We start from the raw sequence: 19,098 nt of genomic DNA, 5'->3' as shown, positions 1-19,098 counted from the left end.
TATATCCTTAATACCTTCCACAGAGCATCTCTATCAACTCTATCATATGCCTTCTCCAGATCCATAAATGCTACATACAAATCCATTTGCTTTTCTAAGTATTTCTCACATACATTCTTCAAAGCAAACACCTGATCCACACATCCTCTACCACTTCTGAAACCACACTGCTCTTCCCCAATCTGATGCTCTGTACATGCCTTCACCCTCTCAATCAATACCCTCCCATATAATTTACCAGGAATACTCAACAAACTTATACCTCTGTAATTTGAGCACTCACTCTTATCCCCTTTGCCTTTGTACAATGGCACTATGCACGCATTCCGCCAATCCTCAGGCACCTCACCATGAGTCATACATACATTAAATAACCTTACCAACCAGTCAACAATACAGTCACCCCCTTTTTTAATAAATTCCACTGCAATACCATCCAAACCCGCTGCCTTGCCGGCTTTCATCTTCCGCAAAGCTTTCACTACCTCTTCTCTGTTTACCAAATCATTTTCCCTAACCCTCTCACTTTGCACACCACCTCGACCAAAACACCCTATATCTGCCACTGTATCATCAAACACATTCAACAAACCTTCAAAATACTCACTCCATCTCCTTCTCACATCACCACTACTTGTTATCACCTCCCCACTTGCGCCCTTCACCGAAGTTCCCATTTGCTCCCTTGTCTTATGCACTTTATTTACCTCCTTCCAGAACATCTTTTTATTCTCCCTAAAATTTAATGATACTCTCTCACCCCAACTCTCATTTGCCCTTTTTTTCACCTCTTGCACCTTTCTCTTGACCTCCTGTCTCTTTCTTTTATACATCTCCCACTCAATTGCATTTTTTCCCTGCAAAAATCGTCCAAATGCCTCTCTCTTCTCTTTCACTAATACTCTTACTTCTTCATACCACCACTCACTACCCTTTCTAATCAACCCACCTCCCACTCTTCTCATGCCACAAGCATCTTTTGCGCAATCCATCACTGATTCCCTAAATACATCCCATTCCTCCCCCAATCCCCTTACTTCCATTGTTCTCACCTTTTTCCATTCTGTACTCAGTCTCTCCTGGTACTTCCTCACACAGGTCTCCTTCTCAAGCTCACTTACTCTCACCATCCTCTTCACCCCAACATCCATTTTTTTTTTTTTTTTTCCAAAAGAAGGAACAGAGAATTGGGCCAGGTGAGGGTATTCCCTCAAAGGCCCAGTCCTCTGTTCTTAACGCTACCTTGCTAATGCGGGAAATGGCGAATAGTTTGAAAGAAAAGAATATATATATCCCTGGGGATAGGGGGGAAAGAATACTTCCCACGTATTCCCTGCGTGTCATAGAAGGCGACTAAAAGGGAAGGGAGCGGGGGGCTGGAAATCCTCCCCTCTTGTTTTTTTTTGTTTTTTTTCCCAAAGAAGGAACAGAGAAGGGGGCCAGATGAGAATATTCCCTCAAAGGCCCAGTCCTCTGTTCTTAACGCTACCTCGCTAACGCGGGAAATGGCGAATAGTATGAAAGAAAGAAAAGATGTGTGTGTGTATGTGGGTGGGTTGGGCTATTCCTTTTCTGTTTCCTTGCACTACCTCACTAACGCGGGAGATGGCGGTTAAGTATAATAAATAAATAGATAAAGAACAATGTTTACATTGAAGGAGTGCAAATGACTGGGAGATGTATAAGAGAAAGTGGCAGGTCAAGAGGAAGGTGCAAGGGTTGAAAAAGAGGCAAATGAGAGTTGGGGTGAGAGAGTATCATTAAACTTTAGGGAGAATAAAAAGATGTTTTTGAAGGAGGTAAATAATGTGTGAAAGATAAGAGAACAAATGGGAACATCAGTGAAGGGGGTAAGGGGGGAAGCAATAACAGGTAGTGGTGGAGTGAGTATTTTGAAGGATTGTTGAGTGTGTTTGATGAGAGAGTGCCCAGATGTAGGATATTTTGGTCAGTGTGGCATGCAAAGCAAGAGAGTCAGGGGAAGTGTTTTAGTGAAGAAAGATTAGGTGGTGAAAGCCTTGCAGAAGATGAAATTAGACAAAGCAGTGGGAGAGGATGGTATTGCAAATGAATCTTCAGAAAGGGGGTGGTGACTGTATTGTCAGTTGGTTGATAAGGATATTCAGTGTATGTATGGATCATTGTGAATTGCGTGAGGATTGGCAGAATGCATGTATAGTGCCATTGTACAAAGGCAAAGGGGATAAAGGTGTTTTCAAGCTGTGGAGGCGTAAGTTTGTTGAGTATACCGAGAAAATTGTAGGGGAGGTTATTGATTGGGAGGATGAAGGCATGAACAGAGCATCAGACTGGGGAGGAGCAGTGTGGTCTCAGAAGTGGTAAAGGATGTGTGGATCAGGTGTTTACTTTGAAGTATGGATGTGAGAAATACTCAGAAAAACAGATGGATTTGTATATGGGACTTATGGATTTAGAGAAGGCATATGATAGGGTTGATTGAGATGCTTGCCTACACTTTATGGTAGGCAAGCTCTTATAAGCAGGGAGAAGTTTTTATGAAGAGAGCATTAGTGCTAGTAGGAAGAGAAGAGAGTGATTGGTTCCTATTGAAGGTCAGTCTGTGGCAGGGGTGTGTGATGTCCCCATGGTTGTTTAATTTGTTTATGGATGGGGTGGTCAGGGAGATAAATGCAAGTTTTGGAAAGAGGGGTGAGTGTACAGTCCATTGCAGATTAGAGGGTTTGGGAAGTAAATCAATTGTTGTTCACCGCTGATATAGCACTGGTGGCTGATTTGTGTGAGAAACTGCAGAAATTGTTGACATGAGTTTGGATGAGTGTATGAAAGGAGAAATTTGAGAGTAAATGTGAATAAGAGCAAGGTTATTAGATTCAGCAGAGTCAAGAGACAAGTTGGGATGTAAGTCTGAATGGAGAAAAATTGGAGGAAATGAAGTATTTTAGATATCTGGGAGTGGATTTGGCAGCGAATGGAACCATGGAAGCAGAAGTGTCATATGGTAGGGGAAGGAGCAAAGGTACTGGGAGTGTTAAAGTTTGTGTGGAAAGAGAAAACGTTATCTCAGAGAGCAAAAATGGGTATGTTTGAAGGAATATAAGTTCCACCAATATTATATGGTTTCGAGACATGGGATATAGATAGGGTTTTGTGGATAGGGCTGGATGTGTTGGAAATGCAATGTTTAAGGACAGTATGGCGTGAGGTGGTTTGATCGAGTAAGCAATGGAAGGCTGAGAGAGATGTGAGATAATGAAAAGAGTGTGGTTGAGAGAGCAGAAGGGGGTGTGTTGAAATGGTGTGGACATATGGAGAGAATAAGTGAAGAAGGAGAGAATGTATGAGGAAAAGTTGACAAAGAGGATATATATGTCAGAGGTGAAGAAAACAAGGTGAAGCAGGAGACCAAATTGGAGGTGGAAGGATGGAGTGAAGACAAGTTTGAACAATTGGGGCCTGAACATGCAGGAGGGTCAAAAGCGTGCATGGAAGTGAATTGGAACGATTTGGTATACTGGGGCCAACATGCTGTCAGTGGACTGAACCAGTGCATGTGAAATGTCACAGGTAAACCATGGAAATGTCTGTGGGCCTAGACATGGACAGAGAGTTGTGTTTTGGTGCTTTACACATGACAGATAGAGAATGAGTGTGAGTGGATGTGGCCTTTTTTCAACAGTTTCCAGGCACTACCTCACTGACACGGGGTGGCGATGCTGTTTCCTGTGTGGTGGGCTAGTGCTGGGAATGGATGAGGGTGAGCAAGTATTAATATGTACATAATATGTACATGAGTATATATGTATCCCTGGGGATAGGGGAGAAAAAATACTTCCCATGCATTCCCCACTTGTCGTAGAAGGCAACTAAGGGGATGGGAGCGGGGAGCTAGGAACCCTCCCCTCCTTGTATTTTAACTTTCTGAAAGGGGAAACAGAAGGAGTCATGTGGGGAATGCTCATCCTCCTTGAAGGCTCAGATTGGAGTGTTTAAATGTGTTGGATGTAACCAAGATGAGAAAAAAGGATAGATAGGTAGAATGTTTGAGGAAAGGAGCCTGGATGTTTTGGCCCTGAGTGAAATGAAGCTTAAGGGTAAAGGGAAAGAGTGGTTTGGGAATGTCTTGGGAGTAAAGTCAGGGATTGGTGAGAGGACAAGAGCAAAGGAAGGAGTAGCACTATTCCTGAAGCAGGAGTGGTGGGAGTATGTGATAGTTTAAAAAAGTAAACTCTAGATTGATATGGATAAAACTGAAAGTGGATGGAGAGAGATGGGTGATTATTGGTGCCTGTGCACCTAGTCATGAGAAGAAAGATCATGAGAGGCAAGTGTTTTGGGAGCAGCTGAGTGAGTATGTTAGCAGCTTTGATGCACGAGACTGGGTGATTTGAATGCAAAGGTGAGTAATATGGCAGAAGAGGGTGTAATTGGTGTACATGGGGTGTTCAGTGTTGTAAATGGAAATGATGAAGAGCTTTTAGATTTGTGTGCTGAAAAAGGACTGATGATTGGGAATACCTGGTTTAGAAAGAGAGATGTAAGCAGGAGATGTGGCCAGAGAGCATTATTGGATTATGTGTTAATTGATAAGCATGTGAAAGAGAGACTTTTGGATGTTAATGTGCTGAGAGGGGCAACTGAAGGGATGTCTGATCATTATCTTGTGGAAGTGAAGGTGAAGATTTGTAGAGGTTTTCAGAAAAGAAGACAGAATGTTGGGGTGAAGAGAGTGGTGAAAGTAAGTGAGCTTGGAAAGGAGACTTGTGTGAGGAAGTACCAAGAGAGACTGAGTGCAGAATGGAAGAAGGTGAGAGCAAATGATGTAAGGGGAGTGGTGGAGGAACGGGATGTATTTAGGGAAGCAGTGATGGCTTGCGCAAAAGATGCTTGTGGCATGAGAAAGGTGGGAGATGGGCGGATTAGAAAGGGTAGTGAGTGTTGGGATGAAGAAGTAAGATTGTTAGTGAAAGAGAAGAGAGAGGCGTTTGGATGATTGGGAGATGTATAAAAGATAGAGGGAGGAGGCCAAGAGAAAGGTGCAAGAGGTGAAAAAGAGTGCAAATGAGAGTTGGGGTGAGCAAGTATCATTAAATTTTAAGGAGAATAAAAAGATGTTTTGGAAGGAGGTAAATAAAGTGCGTAAGACAAGAGAACAAATGGGAACATTGGTGGAGGGGGCAAATGGGGAGGTAATCATAAGTAGTGGTGAAGTGAGAAGGAGATGGAGTGAGTATTTTGAAGGTTTGTTGAATTTGTTTGATGATAGAGTGGCCTTTATAGGGTGTTTTGGTCGAGGTGGTCTGCAAAGTGAGAGGGTCAGGGAAAATGGTATGGTAAACAGAGAAGAGGTAGTGAGAGGTTTGCAGAAGATGAAAGCTGGCAAGGTGGCAGGTTTGGATGGTATTGCAGTGGAATTTATTAAAAAAGGGGATGACTGTGTTGTTGACTGGTTGGTAAGGATATTCAGTGTATGTATGGTTCATGGTGAAGTGCCTGAGGATTGGCTAAATGCATGCATAGTGCCATTGTACAAAGGCAAAGGGGATAAAAGTGAGTGTTCAAATTACAGAGGTATAAGTTTGTTGAGTATTCCTGGGAAATTATATGAGAGGGTATTGATAGAGAGGGTAAATCATGCATGGAGCATCAGACTGGGGAAGAGCAGTGTGATTTCAGAAGTGGTAGAGGATGTGTGGATCAGGTGTTTGCTTTGAGGAATGTATGTGAGAAATACTTAAAAAAACAAACGGATTTGTTTGTAGCATTTATGGATCTGGAGAAGGCATATGATAGAGTTGATAGAGATGCTTTTTGGAAGGAGTTAAGAGTATATGATGTGGGAGGTAAGTTGCTAGAAGCAGTGAAAATTTTTTATCAGGGATTTAAGGCATGTGTACGAGTAGGAGGAGAGGAAAGTGATTGGTTCCCAGTGAGTGTCGGTTTGCGGCAGGGGTGTGTGATATCTCCATGGTTGTCTAATTTGTTTATGGATGGGGCTGTTAGGGAGGTAAATGCAAGAGTTTTGGAGAGAGGGGCAAGTATGGAGTCTGTCATGGATGAGAGGGCGTGGGAAGTGAGTCAGTTGTTGTTTGCTGACAATACAGCACTGATGGCTAATTCGGGTTAGAAACTGCAGAAGTTGGTGACTGAGTTTGGTAAAGTGTGTGACTGAAGAAAGCTGAGAGTAAATGTGAATAAGAGCAAGGTTTTTAGGTTCAGTAGGGTTGAGGGACAAGTTAATTGGGAAGTAAGTTTGAACAGAGAAAAACTGGAGAAAGTTAAGTGTTTTAGATATCTGGGAGTAGATTTAGCAGCAGATGGAACCATGGAAGTGAAAGTGAGTCACAGGGTGGGGGAGGGGGCTAAGGTTTTGGGAGCATTGAAGAATGTGTGTAAGGTGAGAACGTTATCTCGGAGAGCAGAAATGGGTATGTTTGAAGGAATAGTTTCCAACAATGTTATATGGTTGTGAGGCATGGACTCTAGATAGGGATATGAGGAGGAGGGTGGATGTGTTGGAAATGAAATGTTTGAGGACAGTATGTGGTGTGAGGTGGTTTGATCGAGGAAGTAATGAAAGGGTAAGAGAGATGTGTGGTAATAAAAAGAGTGTGGTTGAGAGAGCAGAAGAGGGTGTATTGAAATGGTTTGGTCACATGGAGAGAATGAGTGAGGAATGACTAACAAAGTGGATATATGTGTCAGAGGTGGAGGGAACGAGAAGTGGGAGACCAAATTGGAGGTGGCAGGATGGAGTGAAAAAGATTTTGAGTGATCGGGGGCTGAACATACAGGAGGGTGAAAGGCATGCAAGGAATAGAGTGAATTGGAATGATGTGGTATACCAGGGTTGACGTGCTGTCAATGGATTGAACCAGGGCATGTAAAATGTCTAGGGTAAACCATGGAAAGTTTTGTAGGGCCTGGATGTGGAAAGGGAGCTGTGGTTTTGGTGCATTACACATGACAACTAGAGACTGAGTGTGAACCAATCTGGCCTTTGTTGTCTCTTCTTAGTGCTACCTCGCGAGTGCAGGGGGGAGGGGGATGCTGTTTTTCATGTGTTGCGGGGTGGCAACGGGAATGGATGAAGGCAGCAAGTATGAAGATGTACATGTGTATACATGTTTATGTATATGTATGTATACGTTGAAATGCATAGGTATGTATATGTGCGTGTGTGGGCGTTTATGTATATACATGTGTATGTGGGTGGGTTGGGCCATTCTTTCGTCTGTTCCCTTGCGCTACCTCACTAACATGGGAGACAGCGTCTTATAAATAATAATATTAATATTTTTGCAGGGAAAAAATGTAATTGAGTGGGAGATGTACAAAAGAAAGAGACAGGAGGTCAAGAGAAAGGTGCAAGAGGTGAAAAAGAGGGCAAATGAGAGTTGGGGTGAGAGAGTATCATTAAATTTTAGGGAGAATAAAAAGATGTTCAGGAAGGAGGTAAATAAAGTGCGTAAGACAAGGGAGCAAATGGGAACTTCAGTGAAGGGCGCAAATGGGGAGGTGATAACAAGTAGTGGTGATGTGAGAAGGAGATGGAGTGAGTATTTTGAAGGTTTGTTGAATGTGTTTGATGATAGAGTGGCAGATATAGGGTGTTTTGGTCGAGGTGGTGTGCAAAGTGAGAGGGTTAGGGAAAATGATTTGGTTAACAGAGAAGAGGTAGTAAAAGCTTTGCAGAAAATGAAAGCCGGCAAGGCAGCAGGTTTGGATGGTATTGCAGTGGAATTTATTAAAAAAGGGGGTGACTGTATTATTGACTGGTTGGTAAGGTTATTTAATGTATGTATGACTCATGGTGAGGTGCCTGAGGATTGGCGGAATGCGTGCATAGTGCCATTGTGCAAAGGCAAAGGGGATAAGAGTGAGTGCTCAAATTACAGAGGTATAAGTTTGTTGAGTATTCCTGGTAAATTATATGGGAGGGTATTGATTGAGAGGGTGAAGGCATGTACAGAGCATCAGATTGGGGAAGAGCAGAGTGGTTTCAGAAGTGGTAGAGGATGTGTGGATCAGGTGTTTGCTTTGAAGAATGTATGTGAGAAATACTTAGAAAAGCAAATGGATTTGTATGTAGCATTTATGGATCTGGAGAAGGCATATGATAGAGTTGATAGAGATGCTCTGTGGAAGGTATTAAGAATATATGGTGTGGGAGGCAAGTTGTTAGAAGCAGTGAAAAGTTTTTATCGAGGATGTAAGGCATGTGTACGTGTAGGAAGAGAGGAAAGTGATTGGTTCTCAGTGAATGTAGGTTTGCGGCAGGGGTGTGTGATGTCTCCATGGTTGTTTAATTTGTTTATGGATGGGGTTTTTAGGGAGGTGAATGCAAGAGTTTTGGAAAGAGGGGCAAGTATGAAGTCTGTTGTGGATGAGAGAGCTTGGGAAGTGAGTCAGTTGTTGTTCGCTGATGATACAGCGCTGGTGGCTGATTCATGTGAGAAACTGCAGAAGCTGGTGACTGAGTTTGCTAAAGTGTGTGAAAGAAGAAAGTTAAGAGTAAATGTGAATAAGAGCAAGGTTATTAGGTACAGTAGGGTTGAGGGTCAAGTCAATTGGGAGGTAAGTTTGAATGGAGAAAAACTGGAGGAAGTAAAGTGTTTTAGATATCTGGGAGTGGATCTGGCAGCGGATGGAACCATGGAAGCGGAAGTGGATCATAGGGTGGGGGAGGGGGCAAAAATCCTGGGAGCCTTGAAGAATGTGTGGAAGTCGAGAACATTATCTTGGAAAGCAAAAATGGGTATGTTTGAAGGAATAGTGGTTCCAACAATGTTGTATGGTTGCGAGGCGTGGGCTGTGGATAGAGTTGTGCGCAGGAGGATGGATGTGCTGGAAATGAGATGTTTGAGGACAATGTGTGGTGTGAGGTGGTTTGATCGAGTAAGTAACGTAAGAGTAAGAGATATGTGTGGAAATAAAAAGAGCGTGGTTGAGAGAGCAGAAGAGGGTGTTTTGAAATGGTTTGGGCACATGGAGAGAATGAGTGAGGAAAGATTGACCAAGAGGATATATGTGTCGGAGGTGGAGGGAACGAGGAGAAGTGGGAGACCAAATTGGAGGTGGAAAGATGGAGTGAAAAAGATTTTGTGTGATCGGCGCCTGAATATGCAGGAGGGTGAAAGGAGGGCAAGGAATAGAGTGACTTGGATCGATGTGGTATACTGGGGTTGACGTGCTGTCAGTGGATTGAATCAGGGCATGTGAAGTGTCTGGGGTAAACCATGGAAAGCTGTGTAGGTATGTATATTTGCGTGTGTGGACGTATGTATATACATGTGTATGGGGGTGGGTTGGGCCATTTCTTTCGTCTGTTTCCTGCGCTGCCTCGCAAACGCGGGAGACCGACAAACCAAAAAGAAAAAAAAAAAAAGAATGTATGTATACAAATAAAGTGCATTTGAACGTGCGCTTCCATATAACATACTAACCTCCAACAGCCAGGATCGAACCCAGGACCCTTGCTTCACAGGCGGGAGTGCTACTGCTAGCCTAGCGGTAGCACTCCTGTCTGCCATGCAGGGGTCCCGGGTTTGATCCTGGCTGTAGGAGGTTTGTATTTTATATGTATATGTATGTGAAAAGTTTTTATCGAGGATGTAAGGCATGTGTACGTGTAGGAAGAGAGGAAAGTGATTGGTTCTCAGTGAATGTAGGTTTGCGGCAGGGGTGTGTGATGTCTCCATGGTTGTTTAATTTGTTTATGGATGGGGTTGTTAGGGAGGTGAATGCAAGAGTTTTGGAAAGAGGGGCAAGTATGAAGTCTGTTGGGGATGAGAGAGCTTGGGAAGTGAGTCAGTTGTTGTTCGCTGATGATACAGCGCTGGTGGCTGATTCATGTGAGAAACTGCAGAAGCTGGTGACTGAGTTTGGTAAAGTGTGTGAAAGAAGAAAGTTAAGAGTAAATGTGAATAAGAGCAAGGTTATTAGGTACAGTAGGGTTGAGGGTCAAGTCAATTGGGAGGTGAGTTTGAATGGAGAAAAACTGGAGGAAGTGAAGTGTTTTAGATATCTGGGAGTGGATCTGTCAGCGGATGGAACCATGGAAGCGGAAGTGGATCATAGGGTGGGGGAGGGGGCGAAAATTCTGGGAGCCTTGAAGAATGTGTGGAAGTCGAGAACATTATCTCGGAAAGCAAAAATGAGTATGTTTGAAGGAATAGTGGTTCCAACAATGTTGTATGGTTGCGAGGCGTGGGCTATGGATAGAGTTGTGCGCAGGAGGATGGATGTGCTGGAAATGAGATGTTTGAGGACAATGTGTGGTGTGAGGTGGTTTGATCGAGTAAGTAACGTAAGGGTAAGAGAGATGTGTGGAAATAAAAAGAGCGTGGTTGAGAGAGCAGAAGAGGGTGTTTTGAAATGGTTTGGGCACATGGAGAGAATGAGTGAGGAAAGATTGACCAAGAGGATATATGTGTCGGAAGTGGAGGGAACGAGGAGAAGAGGGAGACCAAATTGGAGGTGGAAAGATGGAGTGAAAAAGATTTTGTGTGATCGGGGCCTGAACATGCAGGAGGGTGAAAGGAGGGCAAGGAATAGAGTGAATTGGAGCGATGTGGTATACTGGGGTTGACGTGCTGTCAGTGGATTAAATCGGGGCATGTGAAGCGTCTGGGGTAAACCATGGAAAGCTGTGTAGGTATGTATATTTTGCGTGTGTGGACGTATGTATATACAGGTGTATGGGTGTGGGTTGGGCCATTTCTTTCGTCTGTTTCCTTGCGCTGCCTCGCAAACGCGGGAGACAGCGACAAAGCAAAAAAAAAAAGAAAAATGTATGTATGTATATATGTATATGTGTATTTGCGTCTGCATATATATGTGAGTGGACGAGTTTTTCTTCATCTGTTTTCTGGCGTTGCCTTGCTGATGTGAGAAACAGTGATCAAGTATAAAGAAAAAGAACTGTACCCATATGTTTTTCTCATCTGTTGTGCTTCGCAACTAATGATATGCAGATCTACTTATGTATTGTGTCTCAGGGGGTGTTGTATTAGATATGTTTCTGGATGAAAAATTTCAGACTGGAAACTCTTCTGATAGAAGAGTCATCTCAGCTGACAAAAAGAAGAGTAAGCAACCAAAGTCCAAAATACCTGGATGTGGAACCAACACGTCCCCAGTGAAACGACCCACTCACACTGCTGCAAAAGAGGGTCCATCATTACTCAGAAGCACAAACTTTATCCAAAATGCTGTGACTGAAACATCCAGTATGCCATCAACATCAGGCGGAGGAAGTGCAGGAAAAGCTAATACAAGTGGTGATGGAGAAGAAGTTCCTCAGCTTTGTGGAGTGGAGAAGGTCAGAGACATAAGATTTCTATGATAAGGATATTTAGTACTGAGAATTTTAATTGAGACTTTTTTGTACAACATTACATATTTCATTGAAACATTTAAATATAAGTACAAGAAAAATGTTATGGAAACTTTCTGTGAACCGTTTACTGCAGTATCAGGCATTAGAATTTCATCACGAGGATTAGTGAGCTGGTTGTTCTTCATACTGCCTCTTGCATGGATTAGCACTTCACAGTGTAACAGATTGCTGATTTTGTTGGACCTGTACTATTTTACTTCACTGCTTATGTATAAAGCTTTCTCTCTGAATAGCAAGTACAATCTACCAGACTGCATGTTATTTGTAGGGGACAGAGATGGTCAAGGAGGTGGAATTGCACTGAATGAAATTTTTTACCTGAAACCCACCAAAATTCAGATATCTGCTGCTGTTGAACACTTGTGTTTCAGATTAGCACAGAATCTTACACTTTACATAACAGAAATCAACTAGTAAACTCTCAGGTGTAGAGAGTGAATCTGGTAGACTTATCAAACCATCACTGTGTCGACAAGGGAAATAAATACACTTGATTAAATTCATGCATCCCAGGAATTCTTAGTAACTAATACCCGTGTCGGAGAACATCTAGACACTTATGACCACAACATGGTTAGGTTAAACTTAAGTATCAAAACCGATTCCCCTAAAACAAGTACTCTTACCCCTAACTTTAAAAGGCAGATTTTAATGGGCTGCGTTATGTAATAAAGTCTTATCCTTGTTGGTTCAAGCCTAGAGCAATTTTGGGTCTCATTCAGTATGTGCCGAAGGGGGTGGAGGGTGGAGAGAAAGCCTTTGCTTTGCTATCCTTTTCTTCTACTGCTTGTGAGTGAACTGCATTTTTTTTCAAGGCCAGACAACCTTGCTTGGACCTTGGGTCTTTATGGTGTGTGTATATATGTAGATCTGTGTAACTCTGTATCTTTTTGTGCATATTATAAAAATGTTTGAAAAAATGATAAAGGAACACTTAACAACCACATTAACACTTTTGCATACCAAGAGACAAGCCCTGCCGTACTCCCATGGAAAACAAGGCTTGTACAGTACAGGCAGCTGCAAGCTGTGCATGCATGTATACTGTAATTGTTAATTTGTGATAGTATTTTTGGTCTTACATTCTTATTTTTGACCTGTATATGTTCATAAGAGATTATGATATTACATGCACTAAATAGTATATATAAATAGTATACCAGCCTTGACATTACTGCAAGTTTTTTTTTTGATGCATGCTATGAATAACATGTAAATGTTGATGATAATTATAATTTTGTGATGCTCTTTTTTGGTTGTACACTTCCCTTTTTGGGATGAATTAGTTTGTAAGTGACTGCTCTATAGAATTTATGCACAAAATAATAGATCTTATACAACATTGCCATGACAAAAAGTTTTTTAAGATGGTACTGCTGTTAGTATGTTTATAATCATACTTTTTGATGCTATTTTTGGTTTGATGTTTTACATACATTTCATGGCCAGATAGATTATGGGAAAGTTGTCACTCATTTTGAACCATGAAACATTGCTGTAGACCAAAAAATTGGATTTCTAATGAATTTTTAAACAAAAGTTTAATGAAGGTCAACACGGATTTGTTTAGGTAAAAGCACACAGATATAGCTGTTAATAGACCACAAAAGCACATGCAAAACATTAAGGGAAGAGAATGGATACTGTAATTCTTGACTTAGCTAAGGCATTTGACAAAGTAAACCATAGGATTCTCCTATGATAGTTAGCCTAACGGAACAAGTTTTTTATGCCTAATTACTTATGCCGAGGTGAGATAGTGTCAAAAACAAATGAACAACTGCCTTATTTGCACACATCCACCCTCAAGCTGTCATATATCATGTACTGAGACAAACTACCATCCACAGCTAAGCCCCACAAACTGCTTCATAGACCCTGTTTCAGAACATTGACAGTACAACACTGTCCCCATCCATATATTGCATTGATCCAGCTCCTTCTATCCCATGTACATCTCTTAGCCACCTAATGTTCAGACTCCAGTATCCCAAAGCCTTCACTCCATGGTGCAATCTCTTTTTCTTCTTCCCCTCCCTCCTTTTCTGACATTCAAATCCTTGGCTCACTACCATACCTTTTGCTTACATTGTCATTTCTCTTACAATCAGTCCTTTGTACTCCTTATATTGTTCTCAGGCATTTCATTTTCATCATGTCCACCTTCATCTTTTATTTTACATTCAGAACCCAAGACTTATATGTGTACAACTCCGTCAGAGCTCCTATCTCTTAAGACATACCCTAACACATATATCTCTTGTTCCACACACTTCATAGTGCACCAAGGACCCTAGACCCCTTTCCCACTCTAGGACTTACCATCCTGTCAAGAATCATTAAACAACATTGGTAACAGAACACACTCCTGACATAAGCTTACCTTCCTGGGAACCACTGACCCTCCTTTCTTTCTAGTGGCAAACATACTCTCTTGGTGAAAACTCCTCACTGTATTTTGTAATTTTCCATTTACCTCCTATATTCATAGCATCTTCCACAAGGCCTTTCTATCTATCCTATCATAGGGTTTTGCCATATCCATAAGTGGTACATAAGAGTTAAAATATGATAATGTATCAAGGAGTTCCTGTTAAACAGAGAATTCAAGGGACAGTAATAGCAAATGGAACTTTGTTAGATGAAGATGTTTTATCTGGAGTTCCTCAAGGAACATTATTTTCATCAGTACTCTTCATGATAATGGTATCTGACGAAGACAAAGATATAAATGAAAGTTTAATATGATATTTTGCAGGGTACATCAGAGTAAAATGATAAGCACAGAAAAGGACAAACAAAATGAAAGAAGTCCTAAGCATACAATACAAATGGGCAGAGGAGAATATAATGGAGTTCATTGAAGAGAAATTCGAATGACTCAGTTGTGGAAATATATTAGATGTAATGTACACACCTTGAAAGGGCCAATAGGAAAGGAAATTTGTGTAGCAGGGCATTGTATCACATGGGCATTAGCCATCAGCATCTTAAGGGAGGGCAATTGTGATGACTATTTCTTTCCTACACCTTTAAGCTTCAGAACTCTGTACCCTTTCATGTTATGTGTTATAGCAACAACCTGGCTCTTATAAAAACACATTTTTTTTTTTATTTTACTTCCTCAAAAACTCTCAGGTATCCCTTCTATGTTTTTACTCCTTTACATTTGGAACCTTGTTTTAGTTTACCTTTATTATGTAGAGGAAGTTTTCTGCTGCCCTTGACATTCCCGTCTGCATATATGTGCCCATCCACACCTTAGTAAAGTTTTCCATCTGAGTTCATTTTTCAGCCATTATTTGATGTATGGTGATATGATATCATATGGATGAATACTTCAGCATCCCACCAGAAGCAGTTTGCTGCAACTTGCATTTCATGCCTCATTGGTGAACTTCACAAGTTGGCTTTTCCACATGATTTTTTAACTTCTAGGCTAGACATGACAGCTCTTTTCTCATCAGATTACCCCTGTGTTGACTTAGGAAATACTTTTAAAAATGCAGAACATATTTCCTTGAAAGAAAAGTATTTCTCTTGTTTAACAAAGTATTGTAATTGCAGCTATCAGAATTGAAATCCTTAATCCGTGAGTGGGTGTTGTCTTGCTCACAACCTGAGGCAGAGGATGCAAATATCTTGGCATCGTATTACACAAACCTTATAAGCCACCATGACCTTGAAAAGGTAGACCTCTTAATTAAGTACCTCTACAGGTAAGTGAGAAGTGATCAAGGAAATTTGGTTGAGTTGATGTAAGAGAGATTGCAGAGGTAGTACAGATTAATGGGACCAAATTCTATCCTGTGGAATTATGTCTATTATGCTACTCATCTAATCAGTGTTTTTTTTCACTTTCATTAATCTCTACATTAGTTAATCCCACTTCATTGGTAGTTGATTAAAAAAGTATCTATAATCTACATTCATTTAATGTGCTTATGAAAATAAGACATCTAATTGAAACAGCAGAAAAAGCTATTCAAGCAATGTAGTGTCTTGTTTTCATATATATGGGGACCTCTCACTTTACATGTATTTGATTTACACCATTTTTACAATTATGTGCACAGTTCATCAAGATTTTTTTTTTCTAAATTTATGTGGGCTTAAGTTTGGAATAATGTGATCATCATTGGGCTGGTAGTGCAGTGGTGTGGCATTGACAGTGATGCATAAGAAGCGAGTATACACATTATCCTTGCATTGTGCTCCTGGAGCTTCTTTTTAAGTTCTCCTGTTACCAGTGCTAAGAGGCATAAGGCCATCATCATTGAGGTTAAAGTGGATGTGCTCAAACTTTATGAGAAGTGACAGAATTTGATTATTTGAGAGCTACCTTGGGTAGATTTGGTGAGAGAGCAGTACAAGGAAGAAGAATTCTTGGGTCCCTTAATAGAATATTGAAGTGACTGAGTTTGGTAAAGTGTGTGAAAGAAGAAAGTTAAGAGTAAATGTGAATAAGAGCAAGGTTATTAGGTACAGTAGGGTTGAGGGTCAAGTCAATTGGGAGGTAAGTTTGAATGGAGAAAAGCTGGAGGAAGTAAAGTGTTTTAGATGTCTGGGAGTGGATCTGGCAGCGGATGGAACCATGGAAGTGGAAGTGAATCATAGGGTGGGGGAGGGGGTGAAAATCCTGGGAGCCTTGAAGAATGTGTGGAAGTCGAGAACATTATCTCGGAAAGCAAAAATGGGTATGTTTGAAGGAATAGTGGTTCCAACAATGTTGTATGGTTGCGAGGCGTGGGCTATGGATAGAGTTGTGTGCAGGAGGGTGGATGTGCTGGAAATGAGATGTTTGAGGACAGTGTGTGGTGTGAGGTGGTTTGATTGAGTAAGTAATGTAAGGGTAAGAGAGATGTGTGGAAATAAAAAGAGCATGGTTGAGAGAGTAGAAGAGGGTGTTTTGAAATGGTTTGGGCACATGGAGAGGATGAGTGAGGAAAGATTGACCAAGAGGATATATGTGTCGGAGGTGGAGGGAATGAGGAGAAGTGGGAGACCAAATTGGAGGTGGAAAGATGGAGTGAAAAAGATTTTGAGTGATCAGGGCCTGAACATGCAGGAGGGTGAAAGGCGGGCAAGGAATAGAGTGAATTGGATCGATGTGGTATACCGGGGTTGAGGTGCTGTCAGTGGATTGTATCAGGGCATGTGAAGCGTCTGGGGTAAACCATGGAAAGCTGTGTGGGGCCTGGATGTGGAAAGGGAGCTGTGGTTTCAGGCATTATTGCATGACAGCTAGAGTCTGAGTGTGAACGAATGAGGCCTTTGTTGTCTTTTCCTAGCGCTACCCCGCACACATGAGGGTGGAGGGGGATGGTATTCCATGTGTGGCGAGGTGGCAATGGGAATGAATAAAGGCAGACAGTGTAAATTGTGTGCATGGGTATATATATGTATGTGTCTGTATGTGTATATATATGTGTACATTGAGATGTATAGGTATGTATATTTGCATGTGTGGACGTGTGTGTTTATACATGTGTATGGGGGTGGGTTAGGCCATTTCTTTCGTCTGTTTCCTTGCGCTACCTTGCAAACGCGGGAGACAGCGACAAAGCAAAATAAATATATAATAAATATTATTATTATACATGACAGCTAGAGACTGAGTGTGAAGGAATGTGGCCTTTGTTGTCTTTTCCTAGCGCTACCTCATGCACATGTGGGGGGAGGGGATTGTCATTTCATGTGTGGCGGGGTGGCTATGAGAATGAATAAGGGCAGACAGTATAAATTATGTACATGTGCATATATGTATATATCTGTGTGTGTATATATATGTATACTTTGAGATGAATAGGTATGTATATGTGCGTGTGTGGACGTGTAGGTATATACATGTGTATGTGGGTGGGTTGGGCCATTCTTTTGTCTGTTTCCTTGCGCTACCTCGCTAATGCGGGAAACAGCTACAAAGTATAATGAATAAATAAATATAAATATTATTATTATTATTATTATTATTATTATTATTATTATTATTATTATTATTATCATTATTATTATGTATATTTATTTATTTATTTTGCTTTGTCGCTGTCTCCTGCATTTGCAAGGTAGCGCAAGGAAACAGACGAAAGAAATGGCCCAACCCACTCCCATACACCTGTATATGAATACACATCCACACACGCAAACATACATACCTATACATCTCAATGTACACATATATATACACACACAGACATATACATATATACACATGTACATAATTCATACTGTCTGCCCTTATTTATTCCCATCGCCACCTCGTCACACATGGAATAACATCCCCCTCCCCCCTCATGTGTGCAAGGTAGCGCTAGGAAAAGACAACAAAAGCCCCATTCGTTCACATTCAGTCTCTAGCTGTCATGTAATAATGCCCGAAACCACAGCTCCCTTTCCACATCCACGCCCCACAGAACTTTCCATGGTTTACCCCAGACGCTTCACATGCCCTGATTCAATCCATTGACAGCACGTCAATTATTATCATTATTATTATTATTATTATACTGAACCACTGTTTCCCCACACCAGTGAGGAAGCGCAAGGAAACAGATGAAGAACGGCCCATCTACTCATATACACATGTATATATGTAAATGCCCATACATACATATACATATCAGCATATACATACACACACATCCGTTCCTGCATGCCAGTAGTTAGAAATTAGGTATGTTGATATATACCAGTGAGGTATGTCGATGATGTTCAAAAAATATTAGAATCTGAAATACGGTTAACTAGGCTGAAGATAGAGAGGTTGCAAGAGTTTATATGATTAGGTAGCACTTTCATCCAGGTGGTAAAGTGGTTGCATAGATAGAAATTTTTAAAAGGTTGTTAAGTTACCACAGCTTTTAAGATAATCATATAGAAAAAACAAGACAAGGTTTTTTTGGAAGGAATTTAGTATTCTTCACCTATGTGGTTATTTTACTGCAGAATGGATGAACTTGTGTAAGTAGTGATGGATGTTCATATACATGAAATCAGAGTTCAGAGAGTGGGTGAAGTAAAAAATAAAGAAGCTGGAGGAAGATCCTAGGGTATAGAACTAAAGGGAGTTACTTGGGTGTGGATGGAGCAGTTGAACAATGAAAGTTAGAATGCAATGCAATATGTTAAAGAGAATGGCTGTTAGAGATGGAATGTTGAAATGGCAAGATCATGTGGAAGGAATGGTTGTGAACAATATTATGAAATAAATTCACCAGATAGGTGAATGAGAATATGTATAGAGTGAGGGAATATATGTATGGAAGCTGCCAAGAACTTTTAGGGTTATAGCTTAGGGAGGAGGCCATACCTGGGTCATTGAGTAGTAAAGTGGGAAAAGCATACAAGACATGGATTGGTTATCATACTTATACTCTAAAGTCTGTAGGTGCTCTTGTAAATGACCATGACTACATGACCTTTTGACATTAATGCATTTCATTTTTCAGGCAAGTTCTAAGAACCCAAAACAAATTGTGGGAGTCAGCATATCAAACTGTGATAAATCGAGTTCAGACTGCCATGCAGAAACTCTACCAAGTCAAGCTGAAAGTTCCTCTAATTTAGTAATAAAGGGCCAAATCCAGTACAAATGGTGATATTAGTGTGTAATTAAAATGTACATAATGTGAAAAAGATATGATTGCCATGATTTTATTTTTGTAAACCATGACTGGCAAAGATTTTAAGAAGTATTATTAAAGGCAAGCTCAACTTTG

General features: G+C 41.0%; 1 protein-coding gene across 4 annotated transcripts in view; it reads left to right on the top strand.

Moving 5' to 3' along the window:
• The window catches only part of LOC139766667 (DNA repair protein REV1-like), a 195,615-nt gene extending 176,517 nt beyond the window's left edge, over window positions 1-19,098 (top strand). For 3 of the 4 annotated variants that reach the window (XM_071695563.1, XM_071695564.1, XM_071695566.1), the window contains 3 exons: window positions 11,021-11,302; window positions 14,948-15,099; window positions 18,829-19,098. In XM_071695563.1, coding sequence (XP_071551664.1) covers window positions 11,021-11,302; window positions 14,948-15,099; window positions 18,829-18,946 — 552 coding nt within the window. In that variant the 3' untranslated portion in view covers window positions 18,947-19,098. The remainder of the gene's footprint in view (window positions 1-11,020; window positions 11,303-14,947; window positions 15,100-18,828) is intronic. The other variant, XM_071695565.1, reaches the window with a different exon arrangement.

Source organism: Panulirus ornatus, chromosome 58 (genome assembly GCF_036320965.1).
Source record: "Panulirus ornatus isolate Po-2019 chromosome 58, ASM3632096v1, whole genome shotgun sequence".
Taxonomy (NCBI): Eukaryota; Metazoa; Arthropoda; class Malacostraca; order Decapoda; family Palinuridae; genus Panulirus; species Panulirus ornatus.
Note: the sequence above shows the minus strand (reverse complement) of the source record. Positions and strands in the feature narration are given on the sequence as shown.